At 40.6% G+C, this 27,383-nt stretch overlaps 2 protein-coding genes across 2 annotated transcripts; one reads left to right on the forward strand and one right to left on the reverse strand.

The window, feature by feature from the left end:
- The first annotated feature begins 5,123 nt into the window (after nt 1-5,123).
- On the forward strand, nt 5,124-8,505 carry LOC133446517 (uncharacterized). The gene is made up of 2 exons (XM_061724556.1): nt 5,124-6,970; nt 7,071-8,505. Exons 1-2 carry the CDS (start codon nt 5,186-5,188, stop codon nt 7,224-7,226), a joined length of 1,941 nt encoding a protein of 646 aa, XP_061580540.1. The 5' UTR covers nt 5,124-5,185; the 3' UTR covers nt 7,227-8,505.
- A 2,274-nt stretch (nt 8,506-10,779) lies between these two features.
- LOC133445623 (parkin coregulated gene protein-like) lies at nt 10,780-23,488 on the reverse strand. The gene is made up of 6 exons (XM_061722946.1): nt 23,432-23,488; nt 15,321-15,389; nt 14,507-14,678; nt 13,072-13,221; nt 12,172-12,281; nt 10,780-10,833 (listed from the first exon to the last, which is right to left on the reverse strand). Exons 1-6 carry the CDS (start codon nt 23,486-23,488, stop codon nt 10,780-10,782), a joined length of 612 nt encoding a protein of 203 aa, XP_061578930.1.
- Between the last annotated feature and the right edge of the window lie 3,895 nt (nt 23,489-27,383).

Consider the following 27,383-nt stretch of genomic DNA (forward strand, 5'->3'; position numbering starts at 1 on the left):
AGGTTGTTAACCGTGATTTCACAGAGGAAATCACCGTGAGCATCGGCCAATCAAATTAGGGCTACGCAGCAGTGAAATCATACAAGGGGGCGGGACAGTTTTAAATTACACGGCTTATTTGTGTAACGAGAAGTAAGACATTTGAAGTGTTTGTGGTATCATGCTACGGCCGTCGACGGTTCCTGCTGGCTTCACAGAAAACACATTGGGACTCCCGTCATGTGACCCGGAGGTGAATTTTTCTGATGGGCAGAAAAGGCATCTGATGCCAGTGTAAGAACTTTTTTCCAGTACGCGTGGGTTGTTGGAACATGGATGTGTTTCGATGAGGCTTTACCCCTTGTGGCGGGGAATCCCAGACGGCCTAGCGTGGCCGGGTTCCTCACCTGACATGAGCCGCAGATCATTGACGACTGTGGAAACGAGCTGCTGTTCTTATTTTTATCCTGATCTTTGACGTTTTGCTCGTTTACTTGTGAGTCTCTCTTTTCTAACCTGCACATTTTGTTTGTTCTTAATCTAAATTTTACATTCGCCTGACAGGAACAACAACTTCTGTTGACTGTTTGTGTCAAACAGAATCGGTTTGAAAAATTAAAACAACAACTCTTCATTTTGTGAATTTTTGAGCTTATAAATTATACATTTGTCTTTAGAATTTGCTTTTAAAGTCAAATATATCTTTTTTTTTTTGGCAAATTGTCAAAGTTACTTATTTTGTTTAATTTGCGGGATTAGACTATTACTAACAAAATGTGTTTTGCAAGTTTTCAAATTTATAAAAATTCTGTAAATATTTGTAAATGAATTAGACCAGCTTCTTGCCAAATTTGATTTCTCTCAAAACTTTGTACATTTATCAAATCTGAATTGAATTTTTGCAAATTTGTGATTTCATAAATGTGCAGCTTTTAATGTTTTGCTTATTTTATTTGCAAATGTGTACAGTCAGAAATTACAGATCCTAAAATTTATGAGAACATAAAATTTAAATTTAACAAACTGCGAGTTTCCTTGTCAGGTGTTTATTTCTTACTTCTGTAATAAAGATAACTCTATTAATACCTATACATCACAGCTACCATTACGGGAAGTCTTTGCCTGATGTAAAAACCACCAGCTCTGAACGGCACGTCTCCACGGATTGAGGCGTCTGTTTGAAACTATGTCAAAGAGCAGTTGTAAAGAACTGAATCCACCCTCAAACTGAAATTAAAAACAGTTTTTATTGTTGTTTTCTTTATGTTCAACTGTTCAGTAAGTTAAATTGACTGATTTTTTTTAAAAAGTCTTTTCCATTTTTTTACGTTTAGCCCTTAGAATGAATTGATTTACTTTTTTATGGCAGGGTTCTGAAGATTGAGTTTAGTTGCATTGCCATATTGGTTTAAGCTATGAGTTAACAGATGAAATGATTCCAATCATTAACAGTTTTCTGTTTTAAACTGAATCATTTATTCTCTTTTTGTTGTCTTTTGGCCACCCTGTGATCCTAAGGTTTTAATAAATAAAAAGATTATTGTCATAAGTTAGAAAAATATTTAACGAAATTTTTTTTTTCTTTAATCAACAAATAAGGACTAAATATTTTTGACTGCACATATTTGCAGTCAGGTTTTAAACATTAAAGGAGGTGCAACTGTTTTAAGGGGAACATTAATTTTATCATCGTTCAAAGACTTTTCCCGTTGTTGTTGTTTGCCCCATTAAACATACTCAATTATTTCTGAGGCATCAACTTTATAAGTATTTTAGTGTGGCAGATAAGCAAACCAATTGTGCATTTTATGATAGAAGCATGAAACTTTCTACATATCATCTACAACCCCCAAGGATTAATTTCTGAAGTGGAAGCACTTTGGGTCTGACCTCTGGTGACCTTGAGAGGTCATTGACCTCAGCATTGCATTTTTCCATTATTTTCGCTTCATTCTCCATTATAATAAGTACATCATTTAAAAAAAAAAAATATGTCTTTGTTATAATAAAGAAAATTTTGCTCAGTCATGGCCTTTTGTGTGAGTTTGTATATGACAATACTGTTGCTGACCAGCAGAGGGCAGTAGTTCGCAGTTGGCAGTTGGCAGGTGGAAGCTGGCAGCACCATTTACTATGACAGAAAGAGTGTGATGTTGCTGTCAGGAAAGGTGAGTATTTTAATCCCCATCCATCTGATGAAAGACAATAGCTATTCATTAATTAAATTAAATAGCTAGCTAGCTAACTGTTAATGAATTAAACAAAATAGCCTAGCTAGCTAGCTGTTGATTAATTAAATAAAATGTCTTGCTAGCTAGCTAACTGTTAATGAATGAAATAAAATAGCTGTATCTAGCTGTTGATGAATTACATAAAATCATTTGCTAGCTAGCTAGCTAGCTATCTGTTAGTGAACTAAATAAAATAGATATAGCTAGCTGTTAATTAATTAAATAAAATTGCTTGCTAGCTGGTTGTTGATGAATTAAAGCTATCTAACAGATGTAATAGTAAATTTACACAATGTGTTATGTTCTTTCAGGATTCCTCTGTAGCCTGTGTCAGCTAGCCTCCAGCGCCCTTCAAAATTGCGATAAGTCAACACTGCCTGCATCATGTCAAAACGCCATTTACTGGTTGATCCAATTCAGCCTTTTACATCTAAGAATTCCAAGTTTAGTAGCTCTATTGACTGGGAAGTCTGTGCTCTTTGTCAAATAAAAACAGGAGAAGCTTTGCAATGCCCCACCAGGCATAACAAGCCATCAGAAGACAGTGGTTATGTGTCATTGGCCAGGGATCTCCATGCATTCCAAGAAATTGGACAAATACCACCTGAGTTGGACTTGGACAGGCTGGATGATGGGAATGGCATAGAGGCCACGCTGAGGACCAACAGAGCACAGTGGCACAAGGCCTGTAGAGTAAAATACAATCAAAGTACACTGCAACGACGGCGGAAGTCATTAGAAAAGTTGGAACAGTGTGATGTAGCCATGGTTCACACACGGTCTTCTCACAGTCATATCCACCCAAAAGACCCTTTGTGTTTCTTCTGCAACAAGCCTGCTGGGTCCGAAGTGCTCAATATGGCATCAACAAAACAGTTAGATGCCAAAGTTAGAAAAGCTGCCGTGGAAACAGAAGACACTGAGTTGCTTGCTAAACTTGCACCTGCGGACATGATAGCCCTTGAAGCAAAATATCATCTAAACTGCCTCCAGAAGCTATATAACAAAGCAAGACAGGCTATATCAAAGGATGAACACAAGGAAGATGCTCAGCTACTTGGTATTGCGTTTGCAGAGTTGGTAGCCTTCATGGAGGAAAGAAGAAGTGAGGAGGACACTGCTCCAGTATTCAAATTGTCTGACCTGCGTAACCTGTACCAAATTCGACTTGAACAGCTTGGTGCACCAGTGGGGAATCGGATCCACACAACCAGACTAAAGAACAGGCTTCTCTCAGAGGTACCTGGTTTAATGGCACATTCACAGGGAAGAGACACACTTTTGACATTTCAGAATGATATCGGAGATGCCCTTAAGAAGGCCTGTGACTACGACAGTGATGGCATGCATTTGATGAGAGCAGCACAAGTAGTACGCAGAGAGATGTTTTCCACCAAGTTCAGCTTTGATGGCACTTTCCATCCTAATGCTCAGAAGGAGTCTGTACCTACATCGCTTTTGGCTTTGGTGAACATGATCCTGGATGGGGCAAACATCAAACACCAGGATCAGCTTCAGGAAACAGATACTACAAGTGCCGCACTCACAGTCTCACAGTTGTTGGTTTTCAACAGTGTCAAACATACACGAGCAGCAAAGTCAACAGCAGTGCGTCACAGCCGTGACAGGGAAACTCCACTTCCACTGTACATAGCCTTGAAAATCCATGCCGTCACACGTAGCAGAGGACTAATTGACACTCTCTTCAATCTGGGAATGTGTGTGTCATATGATCGCCTTCTGCAGGTGTCCGCCGATATTGCCAATGGAGTCTGCCAACGGTTCAAGCAAGAAGATGTTGTATGCCCATCAAAAATGCGCAATGGTCTCTTCACAACCGCTGCAGTGGACAATATTGACCACAATCCAAGCTCTGGAACTTCACAAGGCTCCTTTCATGGCACTAGTATTTCTGTAATACAGCACCCTACGCATGAATGTGGAGGCTCTGACCGTGGCGTACCTGTCATAAACAAGTCCACTCCTTCTACAAGGTCAATCATGCCTCTGCCACAAGCATACACACATGTAGCACCACTTGCTCTAACAACAAAGCAATTCATAGCCCCTCCAGTAAAAGGTCCTGTAAGACCCGTCGACTTCCAGATGACAGCACAAAAAAGAGATGAAGAATATGAGTGGCTGAGGGCAGTGATGGAAGCACTGGAGGATCAGGAAACAAACAAGGGAAGCTGGATATCATGGTCTGCCTACCACGCTGGTATGCAACAGACAGTAATCCCCCCCACAGCCATTAATGCACTGTTGCCATTATTTGAGGACAATGCACACTCTGCTGCCATGATAAGACATTCAATGGACATTGTAAGAGCAGCAGTTCATCACCTGAACCCTGGGCAGGTGCCCGTTCTTACTGCAGACCAACCTCTCTATGCCTTAGCCAAGGAGATCCAATGGACGTGGCCAGACAGCTATGGAGAGAACCACTTTGTGATCATGTTCGGTGGGCTCCACATCGAGATGGCTGTCTTGAAGGTAGGACCTGTCATTTTAGTATACTGTAAAGATAGCGTGTCACTGTTAGATAAAAATCAACATACTGTACATTTCTGTTGTACAAGTATGAAAGTGAAATGATGACGGTACATGGGTGTTGTGAGTGCATTCTTTGTAAGCTAGATTGCAACGTCAACACAATTTTTTCTGTGTGCTTGCAGCTCCTGGGGGACTGGCTTGAAGACAGTGGATGGACAAATGCTCTTATACAAGCGGAGATCGCGAGCCCCGGCACTGCAGAGTCTTTTATCCATGCCAGGCATGTCACCAAGACCCGCCATGCCCACCAACTTACAGCCGCTAGCCTGTACATCTTACCCCAGCAGGCCTACAATCAGCACTGCACATCTGAAGGAGTCTCTCCTCCAACATTGGAGGAATGGTGTGTACAGCGAGCAAAGGAAAGTGTGCATTTTGACTACTGGTTTAAAACCTTCTCACTCGAGCTCCTCCTGCTTATGTACATCAGATCACTGCGGGAGGGCAACTTTCAGCTCTATGTAGAAACACTCACACAACTTCTACCCTGGATGTTTGCTTTGGATCACACTCACTACTCCAGGTGGCTCTCTGTCCATGTTCGTGACATGATGGTCCTCTCTGACAAACATCCGGCAATACTGGCAGAATTCTGTGCTGGAAAGTTTGTTGTGCACAAAACAATGCACAAGTTCTCAGCCATGGCAATTGACCAATGCCATGAACAGAACAACGCTCTCATCAAAGGCTCTGGTGGAGCAGTTGGCCTGACAGAGAATCCTGGGGCACTGCATCGTTGGATGGTGGCAGGTCCAGAAATTGCCAGAATGACAACAGATTTTGAGAATGACAGCACCCCAGGGGAAAACCGTCACCACGAGCAGAAGCCAGCAGTGCAAGAAGCCTTCAGGAAGCAGGTTAGGTCCCTCACAGCAGTGATTGAAGAGATGGGGAATCCATTTCTTGAAGAGAGTCAGGATCTTCTGGTGCTCGACACCAAAGATATCATGACTACAGCAGTTGCAGACACAGTGAGGAATGTAGAGTCCTTGGGTGCACAACAGTACAAGACCTTTGTAGAAGAACGGCTTGAGCAGAGAACAAAGCCTGTCACAGATACCATTCACAGGAACAAGATGCCACTCTTCAGCCACCCACCAGTGAAAACACATTCAAAACAAAAAATACAACTTGAGGCACTGAGGCGTGACTGCAATCTCTTCTCACGGCTGTATGTGTCTTGCCAAGTACGTGATGGAAATCTTGGGAAATTCTTCAGCCACGAAAACCAGGAAGCACCACCATCGTTGTCTCAGGGAGGGAAGATGCGGCTTGGTACAAAAGCAGACCTTCTGAAGTGCATAATGACTGATGACACAGACTCACAACCCGCTCCTATGGTTGATGGTGTTTTCCTAGATGGTGCAGCAGTGGTCCAGATGCTGAATCCTGGCACAGCAAAAACCTTCCAGGACTATGCAGACAGCGTCTTTGTGCCGTATGTAAAATCTCAGCTTGAGAAAACATGGCGTCTTGATATCATCTGGGATGTCTACATCTCAGACAGTCTGAAAGGAACCACAAGACAGAAGAGAGGGAAAGGAATACGGAGACGAGTGATGCCAACCACTGTGCTGCCAAAGCAATGGAAAGACTTCCTCCGTGTAGATGACAACAAAACTGAATTGTTTGAATTCCTCTCTCAGCAAGTCATGGGGCTCCCAGTAGAAGAGGGAAAAGAAGTTTACACGACACATGGCAAAATGGTGCTTTGCTCTCCTGCTCACTGTGACGTAACAAGTCTCACTCCATGCACTCATGAGGAAGCAGACACGCGCTTGCTTCTGCACGTAACAGATGCTGTTCAGAAGGGTTTGAAGAAGGTTACCATTCGTACCGTGGACACTGATGTTGTTGTCCTGGCCATAGCCTTGTTTAGGAAGATCAAGCCAGAGGAAATGTGGATTGCATTTGGTCGAGGCACCAGCTTCAGACATATTAGTGTTCATAAAATAGCCAACAAGCTGGATCCCAGTACCTGCGCTGCTTTCCCGTTGTTTCATGCACTCACAGGGTGTGACACAGTCTCAGCCTTTGCAGGAAGAGGAAAGAAAACGGCATGGGAGACCTGGAAGGCTTTCCCTGAAGTGACCAAGGCTTTCAATGAAATCCTGCAGATGCAAGCAGATGTGAGTGAGGAGGTCAATTCACAGCTGGAGCGTTTTGTTGTACTGATGTATGACAGGACAAGTGAAACCACAGAGGTAATAACTTATATTATTATGCATTATTATGTTTTAAAAATAGCAGTCGCTTACAATGACATCCTATATGCTTGACAATGGCATTCTCATTCATTCACAGGTGAATGAAGCAAGACAACAGCTCTTCACGCACAAATCCAGAACTCTGGAGAACATGCCACCAACAAAGGCTGCACTTGTCCAGCACATTAAGCGGGCAGCATATCAAGCCAATATCTGGTGCAAGGCCTTAGAACTGCACAGAACAATCTTTTAAAAAACGGATATATGACCATCCTAAATGTGTTCCTCTGATAAGTTCCAGATGTCCCTCCTGAAGTGCTTCCACTTCAGAAAAGAAACTTCATGGTGTCTAGAAACTGTGTACAAAGTTTCATGCTTCTATCATAAAATGCACAATACCTTCCATATATGAGCTTAGCTGCCGCACTATAGTCCTTACAGGACGTAAGGACCATGGACGTTTACATTGCGGTGAAGAAAGTTGGAGAGTGTGAGATTTGGGAAGCCACTGTTATTTAACCACCAGCGGAGGGCTCTTCACGTGAGCAGGGGATCCTGCTGTGAATCGGGGTCACTGACCAATGCACTGTCCCGCGTCACTTTCATCTTTCCCCCCTTGGGGCAATAAACTGCAAAGCCCGCAGTTTGAGCCCGCTCTGTTGAGTCCAGACTTCCCTCACCCTCAAAGTTCAGGGGTTTAATTTCCCAGCAGCAGGTAGACACATGGATAATGGACTACATTGTTGGAGATTTGCAGCCTCTGAGTGAAGTTAAAAAGCCACTAGGACAATACATGATTGTACACAGTGTACAGTTTTAGGAAAGGGTGGCGTTTCATTCGTACTTCTCACCTAAAAATATTGAAATTAACTGAATTTGAACTAGTTCAAAGTGAAAATGGTGAACTATGAACCTGAACTATTCATGAACTGAACTTCTAACTAGTTCCTGAAAAGTATGAACTTGCACAACACTGGCTCTCTGTGTAGCAAACACCCTAAACTTAACCAATGAGACATCTTTTAATGCACCTCCCGGTCTTGGCAATATCAGGTCAAACGTTCGTAAAACTACTTTGAAATTTGCAAAATCCCAAAGAAGCGACGAGATACAAGTGCAAACGGGAAGCCAGGCCATGAAACTGATTACAGATACACAGACATGTATCAGGGACAGTACCAATTCAGTACCAATTCAAGCAAGGTTAAGAGACAAAAGACTTATTAAATGTTTGATGGAAACAGATAATAGATGGATCAACTCATCACTGGAAACATGGTTATATGTTATGATTAAGAATGTGTTAGAGGGAAAATATTTACTCATGATTTGTTTCTTTTATCTATCTGCTTTTCTCACCATTCCTTGCTGCGTCATGTGAGCCGTGCCAAGGTCGCCTCATCTGAATCCACTGTGTGATGATGTGATCCACACCACACCCACAGCACGCCTACTTCCTGATTGTACTCTGAAATCTACACCCTTTTCTTCTGTAAATACACACCCATTTTTTCATGTCTTTAAATAAACTTTGCTGAGGGCAGGACCGTTGTAGCTCGCTGCTCGTGCATCTACCCTTGCATGCAAGAAAATAAGATGTCTCAGCCTCTTTCTTCAGATCACTGAGTGTTTTTTTCTCTCTAGCAGAATGAAATATTAGAAGAGTTAAAGATTCTGAAATGGTACGGGTTTAGAATGATAGAAGATGGGTTAGTAGTGGTCTCTCCTCATATGCACTTTTTTAAATCAGGCAACATTGAAGAGCTTTCATACTGTTGGACAGTGGCGTCAATTCAGTGGAAGCTAAGGTATGGCAAGGTTACGAGTCACAGAACTTAACTAGAGTATCAATCAACACGTCCAGCAAATACTCATCACAGAAGTCTGCTATGTAGCTCGCTCACTGCAAAAACTCAACCAGGAATATTTGTCTTATTTCTAGTTAAAATGTCTCAGTTTTAGTCAAAAAATCTCATTACACTTAAAACAAGAGTCATTACCAGAAAAATAACTTGTTATTTGACAATTTTCACCTGTTTCAAGTAAATTTTCACTTGAAATAAGTAGAAAAATCTGCCAGTGGGACAAGATTTATCTTATCATTACAAGCAAAAAAATCTTGTTCCACTGGCATATTGTTCTACTTATTTTAAGTGAAAATCTACTTGAAACAGGTGAAAATGGTTGTTTTTGAGTCTTTTCTTTAATGTAATGAGATTTTTTTTGACTAAAAATTAGACATTTTAACTAGAAATAAGACAAATATTCTTGTTAAGATGAGTTTTTGCAGTGTATAATAACTAGTGAAATCGATCATGTTCTGATTTGCATTTGTAGTTATTCTATATGTATTAGGTAATAGAATAATCAATACAAATCGGAAATCAGAATCAGAAAGGGGGTTTATTGCCAAGTTTGTTAACACACACAAGGAATTTGTTGTGGTGAGAGAGAGACACAGAGTAATTCCATAAATGTATTTAAAAAAACAAACATACATTTAACCCTTGAAGCCAAGGTGTGGCGGCTGCCGTACCTTGCCATACCCAATTGACGCCCCTGCTGTTGGAGCCAATATGGGTGTTTTTGGTTTCTTTTGGTTGGAAGTTAATTTTGGGTGTTATTTATATACCAAGCCACAAGGGGGCAGCAATAACCTTGGTAATGGGTCACGTGACGCAATTAGGTGTTAAATAGACACAGGTGTGTGGGCTCAGCGTGTTTTGGAACCACAAGGAGAATAACGTTTCTTACCGCACGCACGCACGTATGTTAAACAACACTTTATTAAATGTTATATAAACTGCAAAGAAAACAACATCCCACAACAATAGAGAGAGAGAGAGAGAGAGAGAGAGAGAGAGAGAGAGAGAGAGAGAGAGAGAGAGAGAGAGAGAGAGAGAGAGAGAGAGAGAGAGAGAGAGAGAGAAGATCGGCGAAGCAACAACAACAAACAAACCTAAGGTGCGTCTCAAGAAAGATTCATCTGTCGGTCCATTCACCACCGTGGCTAATTGGGTCACACACAGTACTCGAGTTGTAAAAAAAAATCAGGGGGGATGGTGGATTTTATCATATGGGGACAGATAATTGGTGCTGATTACATATAATATAATATATTACAAATAATAGCAGTGACCAAAACACCTGCAGAAATACTGCAGGAATGACATAGCAGCAGTTAAATGCAGCCTTCTGTAAGCTTTAAATATCCACTGGGCTTACATCAAATACATCAAAACACAACAATAAAAAACTGTTTTCTGAACTTATCAATATACCTCTGTCCTTCACAGGATAAGTAAAATGGATCACTGCAAAAAGTCAAATAAGAATATTTGTCTTATTTCTAGTTAAAATGTCTCATTTTAGTAAAAAAAAATCTTATTACACTTAAAACAAGACTCATCACTGGAAAAAATAACAATTTTCTCCTGTTTCAAGTAGATTTTCACTTAAAATAAGTAGAAAAATCTGCCAGTGGAACATGATTTTTTGATAAAGATAAATCTTGTCCCACTGGCAGATTTTTCTACTTATTTCAAGTGAAAACTTTCTTGAAACAGGTGAAAATTGTCAAATAAGTTATTTTTCTGGTGTTATTTTTCTGGTGATGACTCTAAATGTTGAAATAGCAGTAAAACCACATTCATTGATGAAATGACATAAGGGATGGAAAGGGGGGATGGCAGTTTTACAGGGGGGATGATTTGGACCGTTTTTATTTCAGGGGGGGATGCCATCTCCCCTCATCCCCCCTCAACTCCAGTACTGGTCACACAACACATAGGCCTACGTTGAAAAGACTACACGATCTCAACAATAGTGACTTCTTTAGATTTCTCTAGGTACGCCATCACCTAAACAGCCCCATGTTAAAAAGTAAAAAGGCGTTTGAAAACAGTCTATTAAAAGTGTTCATACGTGGCTACAGGTCAGAATCCAGGTTTAATATCATCTCCAGACTTTATAGAGGACTAAAAGACATTAAAACAGCAAATACTGTATACATAAAACAAAAATGGGACAGGGAAACCAACAGCTGTCTTGTAGAAGATACTGGGGAAAGTTCCTGTGAATTTCAGTGGAGGATCACGAGCTCAAATACATGGAGATAATTTGGCTGGAAGTGTCTCATTAGATATTTTATCACACCAGCTCAACATGCTCACTATTCTGGTCATTCCCAGGAAGCCAATCATTACCACCTGCTTTGGGCCTGTCAAAAAATAAATATTTTCTGGCCTAACATTCACACAGAACTAGTGATTATATTTAGGGAGGACATTGCATTTAATTGGGCTTGTAGGTTCAACCACTGTAAGCTCTGAAACTAAACGCTTATTTGGAATACTGAGCTTAGCTGCAAGAAAAGCAATAACTTAAACCAGACATCCCATCTATTGATGAATGGTATAATATAATTTATGATATATTTGTGATGCAAAGAATTACTTTCTCAAAGAGGCTGCAGCAATCTAAATTCAAAGAATTTCTGGGATTTTTCCCTAAAACACCCTGCTTTTGTTTAATTTTCTCTCCTTTTAAACAAGATTTTTTTAAAGTATATATTTTCTTGTATTAAGTATGTCCTTTTCAAGCCTTGTGGCCCATAGAGCCGGTGTTTATCTCCGGTTTCTGTAGCGCAACCACCCCCAGAATAGGACGCTAGTTTATCGCTGGATACTTCCTGGCCAGTGCAAGGGTTCCAACTACTATTGTCCCGATCACGTCATTTTCAAAAGATCGGGATCAATCAAGTATGAATCATCCGAGTCACAGTTTGGGCCTCATAAATGCTGTGAAGGGGCCTTGAGAAAGCTGTGAATGTACACATCTGACTTCAAACCTCCATCAACCAAATAAAAAAAGACCAATGATGCAAAAGAAGTGGGCTAAAACCCCACAACAATGTGAGATAAAGATGTCAAAATGCAGAAAATGATTTCTTAAAATGATTGCGCTAAAGGTGGTCCTACAAGTGAGTGAATCAAAAGGCCATGTTTTGTTTTTCACCCACTGGTTTTGCATTTTGACTGAGCATTTGTTCCAAAACAAAGGTTAGTGTAATATTTTGAGTTTTATTTAAGAACAGCAACAATAAAAACAGCAGAAAACAGCAACAATTCATGGGCATTATAATGCAAGACAAAAAACAAAAGCAAATGTGTGCAAACAACAACCCCCATCACTTCTACTTCATGCAGGACTCGTAGGTGGGCATCACGCTTTTGATTTGTTGGAAGGTGCTTCCCTCCATAGCTCTCAAATATCTCCAGAGTCCTGTTCATCAGATCAGCAACGTTGCCTGAGCCAAACAGACACAGAGACCGAATGAGAAACAAAAATCATTCAGCACAGTCTGGGTCATCAGTGTGTGAACTTTAATGTCAGGGCTCAGAAAGCTACACCTGCAGCCATGGTGCACTGCAAATGCCATCTTTCCAACTGACTTAAAACCCAGTGGACAGACTAAATCTAATTTACTACTCTGCTGTGGACGGTTGGGACCAAATGGCAGGAGAGTTTTTAACTGTTCAGCTGAAACGTTTAATGAGGCAGCGTGCAGAGCGGAGCTCAATATAGACCGCTAGACTCGGGTTCAGTTACATCTATTAGAGATAGTGGTACATGCAGATGTGCTTGTGAAAAAAAGAGAAGGTTTCCATGGTCTAGAAACATGCTGAGAGGAGGCAGTAATAGGATGTGGGTCTCTTAAGACACGGGAAGACCAGACAGACAGGAAACAGACCACAAAAATGGCAGGCGTTATGACTGTCCGCTTAAGGATTCTTGACACTCTTAAGCGATCCCCAAAATGTATAGGCAAGGGGAATGAAAATCTATTTTATTTTTCTATTGCATGTCCTTGCCTGGGACGACAACTTCAGGAGATTGAGATCAGGAATTGTTATTTACTTTTCACATTCAAACAGCCGACCTGTTTGTAAAAAGGTGTGGCTGCTTATAAAAAGCTGACAGCCAACCCGGCAGAGATGTTGATCCAAAACGGGCCGGACAAATGTCTGACAGACACGGCATACATACAGCATCTGCCCGTGAATTAACACTCAACGGTGAACCTGTAAGGAACGTACCTTTTTTGTCCCCGAAGAGGTTGAAGCAACGGAGGATCTGTCCGTAGTAAGGCACCAGAGCTTCCCCAACCCCGTGTGCAGACATCACCATGTGCTGCAGGACCTGCAAGGTGTTGCACATCACCCGATCGTTCCTCATGTTCAGAGCATCTGGATGGCAAGATAAACGACAAAGGTCAGGAATCAAGGCTCTGATAAGGCAAGATTATCAATTAAAAAGATTGGTGTGGACAAATGAGCAAAGAAACGGAAGTAAATGCAGAGTGGTGTGGGTTTAGCAGACGCACAAAAAAATCTAAAAAAATCTTTACTTTATAGCTGTGCTTTGTTTTAGAAAATCATGTCTGCAATCAGTGATTTCAAATGCAGTGGGGAGGCAGAAGTAAGTGGGAGCTGGTCACAAGGCTATTTGGCCTACAGGCTGCACTTAACTTCATCTACCACTGATGGAGAGAACAAACGGGAATAATGGTGGGAGAGATGGAGGGCAAGAGAGATCAAGAGAGAAAAACCTATATAGAAAGAACAAGATATCATGTCAGAAACATAGCAGGAAAAATGTGATGAGCAGAAAGCTAACTGTAAAAGGATAAAAAGTGATGAACAGACAACAAAGGCAGACAGTTTAATATTGTTTTTTTATGTTAAAGCTTTTAACTTAATCTTGAAAACGGATACATCAAGGCAAACAGCTAATATATATCTTCCATATATAAATTCTTTTTTTTTTTTATCTTAATTTTCGCACTTTAGGTTTGCAACATAACCTCTCTGTCATGTTGCCATTCTTGCTCACAACACGTAAAAGGAGTTTGGACAACATGATGACAATCAAGGGTTTCAGTTTCTATATCATCCCAGTTTATTTTACTTTGCCAATAATTTGTGAAACAAAACCGTGTGCACTGTGCAGCTGAAGAAAATGTATCCGGACAAATGATCGTCCCACAAAAATTAAAGACACGTCCTTATCAGTTTCATCGCACTTTTTGCAAATAAATATAACAAAAGCAAACACAACACATCCAATATGGGCAGTACAAGATATGCATTAGTTAGTCTATCTGATTAAAAAATATGTGTTTTAGTTTATAGCACAAGCTGTCAAGTGATTCCAAAGTCGTGTTTACATCACAGAGTATAGCCATTTAAGGTACTTCAATATTTGCATTTTTGTTACTGAAACTGCTCAGCTAGACTGCATTTATCTAAATAAATAGCAATCAAGCCGCACATACTTGAAATATGGAAAATTCAATACATGCATTTAACATTCTTTTAAGATTTATAGGAACATATAGAAGATACTTTAACTGTATGATAGTCTTTTTTATATATAAATAACCACACATTTTCCTGTTAGTGGAAAGGAAAGGCAGTCAAGATGAAATTACATCAGTAAACACTGAGGGACAATTCGTTTTTTGTGACTTACTCTTGATGTGAGGGATGAGCTGTGGAACAATAGTGAGGATTTCTTGGCCACTATGGTCCAACATGCCGTGGATTCCCTGGTTTGCCAATTTCTCGTATGGATGAGTAATCTCAGCCAAACCTTGGAAGAACAGCGGCAGGAAAACGTGGTAATCGATCCTCTCAAAGTCAACCTGAGTAGAGAAATGTACATTCGCTTCATGTTTTTTATTATCTGCAACTGGAACTATTTTGCAGCCCATCGTTTGGTGGAACATGGGGTTTTTTGAGATGTTTGCTATGATTTAGAAACATTTTATTAATTCTTAACTCAGTTATTAGTTTTATTGCCATAATCTCCCCTGTTCATTCTTTGCAATTTCATATTTTGTTAGATTTACTCAATTACTCAGGAGACGTCAAGAAATGATGTCTCCTTGTTGCTCTATCTGTCCAATCCATCCTAAAATAATTTATGTATTTTATTCAACCAATCTACTTGACAGCTATGACTCACACAGAAGCTGAGTTAAACAAATATATTTCATTCACTTTTTCAAAAAAAATTACATTTAAAATAATATTTATTTGAATAGGTGTTTCCTAATAAGACATTTTCTTCATGGACTGCATCATTCTTTCTTTGCAAGCCTTTAAATGGGCCTGTTTAAACTTTTCATTCCCATCGGCCTTAGCTTTACTCTCAAAGGTTTTTAAGTTAAATGAGAGCATCTACAGACTTATCTTTTGGGATATCAACTACCCCAGCCTTTTGCCAATAAACTGTGAAGGCCTCAAATATTTGGGCAATTTTTTCTAAACAACAGCTGTCCTACCTTCCACCTGATGCCATTCCCTGTGGTGGCGTGTGTCAGAGCGACTGGAATGTCTCCAGAGGCGCAGCACTCACGGAAGTTTGGTTTGACCGCTGATGAAGAATTTTGACAGCTTGGCCCCCCTGCAGGGGGAGGTCGCCCCAGTCCTACCTCCTGCAGGGCTTTGAACTGGACTCAAGACCTTTTGAGGAAGCTACAACTTGCTACTCAACTTCCTACCCCCCGGGCAGATCCCGACACCTGGAAGTTGGTTCAAACAGACAGGAATCAAGAGAGCACCCCATGGGGTGATTTGGAGGTCTGTGTCAGTCATGCCAAATGTCTGATAATGACATTTGGCCCGATTCACACCCGACTGTAAATTACTTTTTGTCTCTTGCCTGATTAGTGTATTCCTGCATTTGTTAAACTCCTTGTTGTATAAGAATCTGATTACAACCTCACTCGAGGTCAGCATTTCTACCAGACCTCTGGCCTGTGTAGACACGCTCACCGCCGGCTCAATAAAACCTCATAAAAACCACAAAGCGGACTTCTGAACTGGTTTGATAAATTCCACAACAATTTGGCGCCGTGACCCGGATTGACAATAGACCTTTGATGGAAACTCCTCTTTGCAGACCAACGACACAATCAGTGACTTCGATCTAAATTTTCAAAAGGTAAAGGATCCACTTCCAAAATCCCAAATTATTGTCGCTGAGTTGTTGTCGAAAGTCTGTGGACTGGAGTACCAGAAAAAAAGGTTGACGTCATCCTGAAATTTAGGTAAGTCCGCTGTGTGGTTGTGAGGGTTATTTTTTTATTATTTTGTGTTATTGGGAACGTTATTGTAGAGATGTTTTTAGGAACGCTGGCAATTTCATAACACTTGAATTTGATTGTGTTGTGAGAATGTTCTGCTTCTCCTGCCTTAAGAATCTGACTCGCTCTTCTAAAAAGGTTTAATATCTCTGGTAACATTAAGGAAATAATGGCCAGAATGCCATGTTGGTCTGAGTAGTCCAGTGGGACTTATAGCATATGCAGGACTTGAGGTCCAAAAAGAAGTGTTTGGAACACTGAGATACTTGTGGGAAACTGACATATATATGTAGAAGAACTGTTTTATTTTATAAATGGGGATGACTAGCTCTCCCAAATACTTGAGGTATATTTCATTTCAGTAAGAATTGACTCGCTCTCCTTGCATCAACAGGAATGATTTATATGCTCAGGTAGACTGATAGTTGGAAAGTTTTTGGGAAGTTTTTCAGTTCTTTAAATACATGTATGTGATAGTTTTTATTTGTTAGTTTTGTTTGTTACTTAGTTAGTATTAAATTGTTAAAATAACTAAAAAGCACTTTAAACTCCCTCAGATTTTTGGAGGGATGAAAGTAGACGCCGTAATGCAGAATCCCAAATAGCTTCGCTTACTGATCTAAATAAAAAGCTGATGGCTCTACTACAAGGATTTAAAAACACAACGCAGACGAAAAAGAAATTAGAGAACCAGTTAAATGATAAAATCAAAACCTTTATCCGGTGAAACTGATTAAAGAATCAAATGACGATGACACTTCTGATGACGACTGGATTTTACAAATCCAAGATCTGTTGCCTACAAAATTTGGAGCCAAATAATAGTAAGAGATTTTAAATTAATAAACAAAATGGCTAGAGGAAACAGCGGTTAAACTAACTTTGCCACATGATTTGAAAAGTAAAGTACTTGATGCGCAAAGTACTTGATGCTTGTAGAATTCCCTTTTAATCCCACAGCTGTTGCCAAAATCACACCAGAGCAAGCTCAGACCTTTTTTCACAGTATTTATTGCCTTAACAGTTCAAAGGGAAAATTGATAATCCCAGGGAACTTTATGCTAAAACAATTTTGACAGCAAAAGAGAATTGTGGTCTGTCACGAGATCAGATTGATGGATTCCCTCCAGGGTACATGCAAAATATATATTTGCTAATTGCCCTCCACAAAGGGTAGGCCTGGATAACGCAAAAAAAAAAAAAGAATCTGAAATGTATGAAAATACTAATGTCTTTTTCAAAAGTGTTTCCTACACAGGTTGAGCGCTGAGAGGAGGCGCAGAGGAAACAGCCAATGATCGGCTCCCATTGGGGTGAGCCAAATCAGAACATCCCAATTTACATAATCTTATCCTGCCTATGGTAAAATTCATCATGTAAGTGCATGGAAATCTGTCTGTGGCCTACTATAACGTCTCTGAATGCATGTATAACTAATCTCTAACTAGAGGTGTCAAGTAACGAAGTACAAATACCTCATTACCTTACTTAAGTAGAACTTTTGGTTGTGTATGCTTCACTGGAGTAATTATTTTTCAGACGGTTTTTACTTTTACTCCTTACATTTTCACGCAATTATCTTTACTTTTTACTCCTTACGTTTTAAAAACAGCCTTACTCTACTTCATTTCGGCCTTTAAAAAAAACTATCCAGTTAAATTGTGCCATCCGGATAGAGTGAATTTGGTTGTGGTTGGATGAGAAGTATAAACATATTTGGTTTGTACGTGTCTGGTCTCTGAAACACATGTTAATGCTCAATAATGCACATATATGGTTCTTTAATATATTTGCATTATACTAAGATGCATTCATTTTCAATGGCTTTTAGCCTTAATGGTTTTTCCCCGCTTATATTACTTTTACTTTTATACTTTAAGTACTTTTGAAACCAGTACTTTATACTTTTACTTGAGAAAAATAAAAATAAATAAATTTTGAGTTGATACTTCAACTTCTACAGGAGTATTTTTTGAACTCTAATATCTATACCTCTACCTGAGTAATGAATGAGAATACTTTTGACACCTCTGTCTTTAACACTCGTCCTGACTTTTCCTGTTTTCCTCACTGACGGCTCTGCTTATAAAAATGGAATACCATACGCAGGTTATACAATTTGTGATAATTCTTAATTGTTGAAAGCGCCCTCCTCCTCCAGCTCCACCTAAGTAGATGAAACTATATACTGATCAAAAGGTAAAACTGTTACAATCTATACAGATTCCAGATATGCTTTTGGTTGTGTATATTGTATTTTATAGATTTTATATATTGTGGGCGAACCGAGCATTTATCTCATCCTCGGAGATAAATGTGGTTAATTGATTGGTGAACTGTTACAAGCCTGTCAACTACCTTCATCTATTGCTTTGTTAAATGTGAAGCCCACACCCAGTCCAACCCTGTTTTCACTAGGCAATGCTTCAGCTGACCATGCAGCAAAAGAAACTGCCAAATTTGGCTTACCTGTCTATGTAAAACTTTGCCCTTCTATACCCGCTAACGACCTGGTTTCTCCTAATGATGTAGCTCTCCTACAAGAAGACTACTGAGGTGAAGAAAAAACGGATTGTAGCATTCCCATGGTTGTAAAAATGTAAATAATTTGTGGGTCAGCAACGACGGCCGCGTTGTGAAACCCACATCCTTTTACGCGTAAATAGCATGCATGTCGCATAGCTGATCACAGTTAGCAATCACAGATGAGAAAAAGGGGGAATGTGTCAGATAGTGTTGAAAGACTGATAAGCTCCAAGATTTGCATCCTATAAAAATATTGCAAACATTATCAACACTTCCCCCCACCGTGATTTTTTTTGAAGCTCTGCAGATAGACATTATGTGAGGGATATGAAATTATTCTTGTATGAAAATGTTCATGTATGAAAATGTTTTTGTATGTGCAGAGAATTTTAAACTGGACTTAAATGGACAATGTTGACACCTGTTAACACCCATTAGGAAGCACAAAACTCACGCCCCATGAAAGGATTATGGGTAGACCTATGACCATACAAAGCAATTCAGTTCTGTATATATGAAGAAGATGGACTTCCATGCCATGGATGAATCCATGATATCATTCTGTTGTACTCTAAACTTCTGCTGTTCAGTCAATCCACAGAAAAATAAAAGCTGTCCAGTCTCTTCTTAGTGGCAAACCATGCCACAACTCGGAGACTGGGTTTGTGTCGGAGAGGGCCTCGGTGGTCCAGGGCTCAGCACGTCCTGCACCACCGACACTCAAGGGTGGGGGGCGCTGGCCTGGTTCCACGCGTCCCACTGCGGGAGCATAGCTCCTCGACCATGCACCGGAGACCGGCCGATTCCTTCTTCTTTCTGTGGTAAAGAGAAAGCCCAGCTCCAACACCCAGGACCTCCACGACTGGTGGAGGAGCGGAGGAGCGGAGGAGCAGAGGAGCAGCACAGGCCCCGCAGACCCCCACAAGCGAGACAATTATGGTGTAGCATCGAGATGTGACTCCACATACTCTCCTTCTGAAGAACCGCTTGTTAAGCCTAAAACAAGCCAAAAACCACTGCCCGATTCCATTGAGGATTCGGCAAGGACCGCTACAGGGGGCATGCCGATGCTCTCACGGGAGATGGCTGCTCTAGGGATGATGGCCTTGCGGAATCGTGCTACATTGGACTACTTACTAGCTTCTCAAGGGGAACTTGTGCTGTCATTAAAACTGAATGTTGTACATTTATACCCGCAATGCCACAGTCCAAGAAATAACGCATCACTTGAAAGACATTGCTAAAACGTTACATACAACTGTCGCAACTAGTTTTTTGATTGCTTTAAAGAACAGTTAGGACACGTTGGTTACTTGATATTTGAATTTGTTTTGTTGACTTGTTGTTATTTGACTTCTGATCACATGTTTAAGGTTCACTTGCAAAATACTCCACTGTAATTCAACAAAAAGAAAAAAAAAAAAAAAAAAAAATTGTGAATTGATGAAGAATTTTGACAGCTTGGCCCCCCTGCAGGGGGAGGTCGCCCCAGTCCTACCTCCTGCAGGGCTTTGAACTGGACTCAAGACCTTTTGAGGAAGCTACAACTTGCTACTCAACTTCCTACCCCCCGGGCAGATCCCGACACCTGGAAGTTGGTTCAAACAGACAGGAATCAAGAGAGCACCCCATGGGGTGATTTGGAGGTCTGTGTCAGTCATGCCAAATGTCTGATAATGACATTTGGCCCGATTCACACCCGACTGTAAATTACTTTTTGTCTCTTGCCTGATTAGTGTATTCCTGCATTTGTTAAACTCCTTGTTGTATAAGAATCTGATTACAACCTCACTCGAGGTCAGCATTTCTACCAGACCTCTGGCCTGTGTAGACACGCTCACCGCCGGCTCAATAAAACCTCATAAAAACCACAAAGCGGACTTCTGAACTGGTTTGATAAATTCCACAACACCGCCATCCCTCGAAAAGCCCGTGCTTTTGGACGACCCACAACCTGCTCAGATACAAAGGACAACTGGTGAAGAGCACACGGAGAGTGTGCAGTTGTGTGCATGTGCTCGTGTGTTGGCCATGCAGCCAGACGCAATGCCAGAGGATTTGTGAGTATCATCTTTTCTCTGCCTCCATATCGGAGAAGGGCTCTTACTATGCTACTAAAAGTCAATAGGACTCCTATCATATCAGTCCCAGTTTCTGTTGTTGTTGTGGGGGTCATTAAAGGTGGTAAACATGAGACAAATATCAGCTGAAACAACACAGCAGGGAGAAAGGCTAGGGCATAAGATATTTTAGAAACTTTCTGAATAAAAATAATTTCTTATCATATACCAGACAATAATGAAAGGATGTCAACCCTGCTGTAAGCCTGGCTTAAAAATACTGAAGCCTTAAAATTTCCTAAAAATTGTAATTTTGTTTGTTTGTTTGTGTATTTGAGCACATTGAGTCCATGCTCATCATGTGAAATGTGCTTTATAAATAAATTTGCCTTGCCTTGCCTTACAATTTCGACTTCTGTGAGTCTCATGTCTTCGTTGCACACTTAAAATAATTCCTAATGACTAGCTTGGTGTTGTCTCTGTGAAATAGGTTAAGGATAATTGCCTGAAAGACAAACCATGAGGCCTACACCGTGTCCACACTGCATGCGACGCGAGCGAGCATCAGCGTCAAAAACAGTTCCATTGCTTTATTTTTTATTTTTTGTCTACACTGGTTGCGAGCGACGCGGCGCGATGCGGCGCGACGCGGCGCGCCGTTTTGAGCTGGACTTTTGTTGCACGCCCTGCTTCTATTTTCTTCCCGTCGCTCGCTTTGAAAGCCGGTTGAAAGTTGAAAAAAAAAAGTTGAAAGCGCTGTAGGAAACAGTGATTTCAATACAAGAACCTCAATAAAGTCGCAGCTGGCTGGAGGGAGATCGCCAAGGAGCTGGAAGGTTCTGATAAAATAATAAGATATAATAAGAATCTTATCTTAATCTTATTAGGGCTTAATTTGTGCCGGATCCAACAAGATCTGGTACCTATTTGATCATTTCTCGTGTCCTCTGCTTTTTTCCCACATCCCAGTAATGATCTGACATGTTTGCTGCTTTACACCACGAACACGCCGCTCACTCCAGCTGTTCGCTGTATGATTGCGTCATCACACTCCGTTATTTTGTTCGTTTTTTTCCCCACTTTGGTCGGACGGTAGACCTGCTTCTATTTTCTTCCTGCCGCCTGCGTTAAAAGTCGGTTGAAAGCGCTGCAGGAAACAGTCATGATGAGGAACGGCTGATCCAGTTAGTTGAAATGAGAAGTTATCTCTATGATTCCTCCTCATTTCACTACAAAAACCTCAATAAAGTGGCAGCTGCTGGAGGGAGATGGACAGGGAGCTGCAAAGGGAGCGCACGGGCGGTTGGTGGGGAGAATGAAAGGAGAGTCTCGGGCAGGTGAATAAAGGGAGATTTATGGTTCCGCGTAAAATCGACGGCGTAGGCAAAGATCTTCTATACACAAGATAGCGCATTGCCGTTACTGGCAATGGTTTGAAATTGTATACACTTCCGGTCTCCTAAGTGGGCGTGGCCGCCCCTCTCCCCACATCGTTTTGGAACATTGGAACACTAGATACAGTACAACTTTCTTCCAAAAATACTTAAATAATAAAAATAACAGTATTATTAAGCAAAGAAGCTAGTTTTATTTTAGTTTTAAACTTAATTTTATCCGATGGGAAAACGATGAGAGCCAAATCTCGCGAGAGTGTGTTGCTCAGACAGAGACAGGTCTCAAACAAAGTTAATTTTCTCCTAATCTGTCGGTCTGAAAATTGCCATTTTGGTGTCAGAATCTTCAGAAGGTTTGTGGCTTTTGAAAAATGGGTCCCATATTTACTTAGGTTACTATGGGGCGAAGGAATTGGTAATAATCTGTGCTCACGTTCACTTTTCCCATAGGACTCAATAGACTCAGGACCTACTTCCGGTCTCCTAAAGGGGCGTGGCAGTCACGTGACACAGAGACAGCAACTCGAACCTTAGTGGGCTGTCTCGGTTTATAGAACGTCTCTGGCGTAGGGTACGCGGCGACGCGCAAGGTTCGGTGAGTTCGCCGCGTACCCTACGCCATAAGGTCTGCGTTAGTGTAACGCGGAACCATAAATCAGCATTTTAAAAGGCGAGTCTCCGCTGTCAATCAAAACAACGTGGTAGAACGTGGGGCCGATAACGCATTCAGTGTGGACAGAGCGCGTCCGATGCCACGCAGTGCGGCGCGACAGTCGGACGCTCGCATGCAGTTAGGACAGGCTGTAAGAGCAAATGAATTCCTCAAACTGTCAACTTAAGCAACGGTTAAACCAAATGATTGCCTCGACATGCTTTGTTGCACCAGCCACTAAAGCCTCTGTGCAAAACTGAGGGATTAAAAGCAAATAGGAAATATTTGAGACAGACTGATTTCCGTGTGTCCTTGTGAAACTAAGCAAAGCAAAATATAACTTTCCTTTTTACATAACCCCAAGCACTATAATGATTTGATGATAACAAAAATAAACAACATTAACTGAAACAACGTTACTTTTATGGCTGATATGCCACCGGACCGTTTAGAGTAGGTCTTGTTTGGATGTAGCTTGTCGTCTGTGTTTCAGTGGTTGGACAGAGACAACATTCATGCTTTTTTGTCCCCTTATTTAAGAGTTATTGACGGCAGACGTGTGAATCTGTTGCTACCACAAAGTAGCTGAGCTTTACGGTGTCACATGCGGTCAGACTTTAATTTATTTTCTTATTGCAAAATTGTTATTCACTAGTAAATGAGTAGGCTACTCACCGTGGCGTTAACCCCCTTGGGCTTCACGGTGAAGCCCTCTGCTTTCCTCTCCGACATTGTAAAGGTCTTAAGTTTTAAAACCGTTGTGCAGCTCTCAAAAGACGTTTATTTTTATTATCCTTTATTCCGTATTTCCTCTGGTGGTTGCTAGGGAACCAAACACGCGCTGGGGCGTGGTTGCGACGGAGACGTACACACGTTTTTAAACAAAATCATGCTGATCAACGTGTTGCTTTTATTCAAGATCTACAGTATGTACAGTGTATTTGCCAAGAACAATAAACAAGCAGCCCATTTTTATATTCTATATTATTCATCTATTTACGAGGGTGCAGAGTATGGAGGATTTTTTGTGCCAAAATTAAAAAAATAACTACATCATCAGTGTTGTGCTAGTTACTGAAAAATAGTAACTAGTTACCGTTACTAGTTACTTCATTAAAAAAGTAACTCAGTTAGTAACTCAGTTACTTAGACCAAAAAGTAATGCGTTACTATGAAAAGTAACTATTGAGTTACTTTGAATAAAAACTTTTTTAAATGCTCCCATTAATCCCCTCTAGCCTTCATTTCAGCAGGTACTGTATGGATTTGCATTGTGCCTTGTGTTCTGCATTCTGATTGGCTAAACAGTCTCCGCGCTTCTTCACTTCCTGTATCAATAACGCTGGTTGCTTAGCAACAAGCTGAGAACGGCCAATGAGCTTCAGAAGCAGCTGAAGAACAGGAGCCTTTGATGAATCGTTCATTACAGTCTCAGATATAATCCATGGCATGTCGGTTTATAAGAATCTTTTTGCCCAGAAGAAAAAAGAGCGACAAAACGACCCATAACTATTTTCTTCTCTCGAAAAAACACACATTTAGGAGAAAAAGATGCTACAGAGTCAGGATGCAGCGGCGCAGTCAGAAGAGCAGTGGAATACGTGCGAGGCGGGGCTGATCTCCGCAATTTGAAGCCTTGTATAATAATTGTAAAACAAATTTCACTTACCACGGGTTCTTTTTGGAACGTAATTCGTGCGTCTTTATATTGAATTGGTCTGCATTTTTTGAAAAAAAAAAAAATAAAAAAAAAAATAGAATAAGTAAAAAAAAACAAACAAATTATTTAGGGGGACTATTTAGAATATTTTAGGGGGGATCAGAGGCCAAACCATTTTTGTGTTGGGGGTTCTTGACCACTATTTCAAGGACAATTAGGAAGAAAACTAATAACAAGCTTTTATGTAACTCAAATACTACATATTTTTTTTCCACAAATAGGCATATTGTGAAACATTTTGAAAAATTATTCCATAATTTAATGAGGGCCCAGTTCTGCATCTTGAATGCATCTTAGTATAATGCAAATATATTAAAGAAGCATATATGTGTACTATTGAGCATTAACATGTGTTTCAGAGCAGGAGATATGATGACTAGTTGCCTATAAGTATTGTAATGGTGCAAAAAGTCAAACTTCAGAGGCATGTTATCATTTATCCTAACCTTTATTGGAATGTACATCCAAGTTTAGTTGCAGGAATCTGAGGGAACGGATGTAAGAACAAAACTGGACAAGAACATCTGAAACAACCACAACCAAATTCACTCTATCCAGATGGAGCAATTTAACTGGATAGTTTTTTTTTAAAGGCAGAAATGAAATAGAGTAACAAGGCTGTTTTTAAAATGTAAGGAGTAAAAAGTACAGATAATTGCGTGAAAATGTAAGGAGTAAAAGTAAAAAGTCGTCTGAAAAATAAATACTCCAGTGAAGTATGGATAACCAAAATTTCTACTTAAGTAAGGTAACAAAGTATTTGTACTTTGTTACTTGACACCTTTGTATGAGAGAGACTTTAGTGACTGAATGATTACATTTAGCTGACACTTCAGCATAATTTGATACTGATAGTTGTCTGTTTTGTGGGTAATTTCATGTCCCTAGTGCCAAAAAAATCTTTGAAAAAAATAAAATAACGTCACCGTACCGTACTGTAAAATCCCATACCATTACATCCCTACTCGGGTCTACTCGGGACTGTGTAGAAGTGCACACATTTGTCAATATTACGTCTTTCATTGAAATAAAAATGTTTGGGTTGTACCTGTGTGGGCCAGCAGAGAGCGCCGCGAGCTCAGAGACGAGAAAACCTCCAGGAAACAGAGACACGGCGGTATCTCAGTCACTTCTGAAGAATATCAGAGGGGGAGGACCTGAAATCAGGAGACTGACAGATGTAACACACAACAGCCCTTTATTTTAACGGATGGATTTCAATTGTAAATGTAAGACATCAAAAACACCAGCAATCACACGGCAAAAAAACATCTAGCAAGCTGTCTGACAAGCTTGTCTCCTCCTTCAAGTAGATCTGAATATGAAGATTTGAATATGATAATGAGGATAAATATCCATTTAAAAACCGCTCATCCTGACAAGGAACATGCAAAAACAAGTAAAACAAATAAAAAAAAACATCGGCTGTGAGCTGGAGACAATCCTGTCAGAAGTTGAGGCCTGGAAAAAATAATTTATTTGGGGGCATTTCTTTTTAAGCTGTAAAAAAAAAAGTGCTGTAGTTGTGTTGACCGCATTGCATTATGGGTATTGTTGTTCTTTGCTTTGTGTTGCGTTCCGTGAAGAGTTGTGGGTTATCGTGTTGGTAAGGGTTTGTGAATGTTAATATTTAGCGCTAATGCATCATTACACGCTCCTTTTCGTGTTTGTATTTTAAGAACCGACACCAGAACTTAAGTTGGTGGGACGAAAAATGGCTCCTCGTTCTGCTTTATTGTCACACATATTATATACTAACTGATTAAGCCCAATGTACACGTGTATTGCTCACCTCTCTCATACGTATAACAACATAAACTTATATTTAAAACATGAAGCATCACGATCTGATTCCTCCGCTGCAGGAAATGAAGACAAGTTGTGCCAACGTGATTATCGAGGTGCAAACGTGAGAAATAAAGAGCAAAGTTGCTGTAGGCGGGGTGTTGCATCCGCAGGAGGAGAGACCGGTCTAGATCCGGTCCATGACCGGAGAAACACTTTCTGGAGTCCTGAAGCACCTGCAGCCAACTCGATATCAGACTCTGAAAGTTGCCTAAACATTCAATAAAAACTTCAAAACATTCATTCAATTCTGAGTCACATCATTTCGTACCAACCAACCTTTCCGTGACATCTTAGTTTTATTTTAAAAGACAACTTTACAGAACCAGTTCTTTGCTGCAAAATGTATTTTAATGTTTTTCTGTCCAGACACAGTTATCGGATGTTTTAGGATCTGGCTTTAATCTCCAGTACTCGTCTCATACGGTCGTCATGACGACTGAGAGATGTCCGACCTGAAAGCATCATATTGGTCTGAACCGGAGCAGCTGGTCCAGTTCAGACAGAGATCCAGAAGGATCCTCTTGGTACCTGAACCAGCTGATGGTCCAGTCTTAGTCCTGGACCAGCAGATCAGTGTGATCTGATGCATCAGCAGGTTCCTCTGACGGAGCCAAGGCTGCGATTGGGATTTGCTGGTTCCATCGTTGAGCTCCTGCCTTTAGTTGTTTGTTCAGATCATGTGGTTGATTGTGAGATTGTTGCAGCTCCACTCTTGTGTAACTTATCTGGTGATGTTTGGACTTTCGTGTCCTTCACGTGGTCGTGAACTTATTGTTGACGTCACGTTTCCTCATATTCTGCACTTCACTGCATCACCAGTGAGTGTCGCCAATGGACAAAACCTCAGAAAAGTGCGTACGCCAGACTTGATGTGTGAGTGAAGGGCCGCAACTTTTTTGTGCGCCACACGTTTTGTACATGAGGCCCCTGTTGTTCTTCCACTGACCGACAGGGCCTGTTCTATGGAGCCAAATCAAGGCCAAAAGTTTTGCTAATTTGAAAATAAAATTTGAACCTGAAAATTCTTTTTTACAGTTTCAATTTTATTTTTTTCAGTAT

This window comes from Cololabis saira, chromosome 6 (assembly GCF_033807715.1).
Source record: "Cololabis saira isolate AMF1-May2022 chromosome 6, fColSai1.1, whole genome shotgun sequence".
NCBI classification, from domain to species: Eukaryota; Metazoa; Chordata; class Actinopteri; order Beloniformes; family Belonidae; genus Cololabis; species Cololabis saira.

Bases quoted from the DNA above. Each gene is read 5' to 3' on its own strand.
- LOC133445623 (XM_061722946.1), bottom strand. From the start codon at position 23,488: ATGTCGGAGAGGAAAGCAGAGGGCTTCACCGTGAAGCCCAAGGGGGTT. The intron at 12,282-13,071 runs GTACGTTCCTTA...TGTTTGGCTCAG, and splicing joins CCTCTTCGGGGACAAAAAAG to GCAACGTTGCTGATCTGATG. The intron at 10,834-12,171 runs GTAGAAGTGATG...GGGGCTGTTTAG, and splicing joins ACCTACGAGTCCTGCATGAA to GTGATGGCGTACCTAGAGAA.
- LOC133446517 (XM_061724556.1), top strand. From the start codon at position 5,186: ATGTACATCAGATCACTGCGGGAGGGCAACTTTCAGCTCTATGTAGAA. The intron at 6,971-7,070 runs GTAATAACTTAT...ATTCATTCACAG, and splicing joins GGACAAGTGAAACCACAGAG to GTGAATGAAGCAAGACAACA.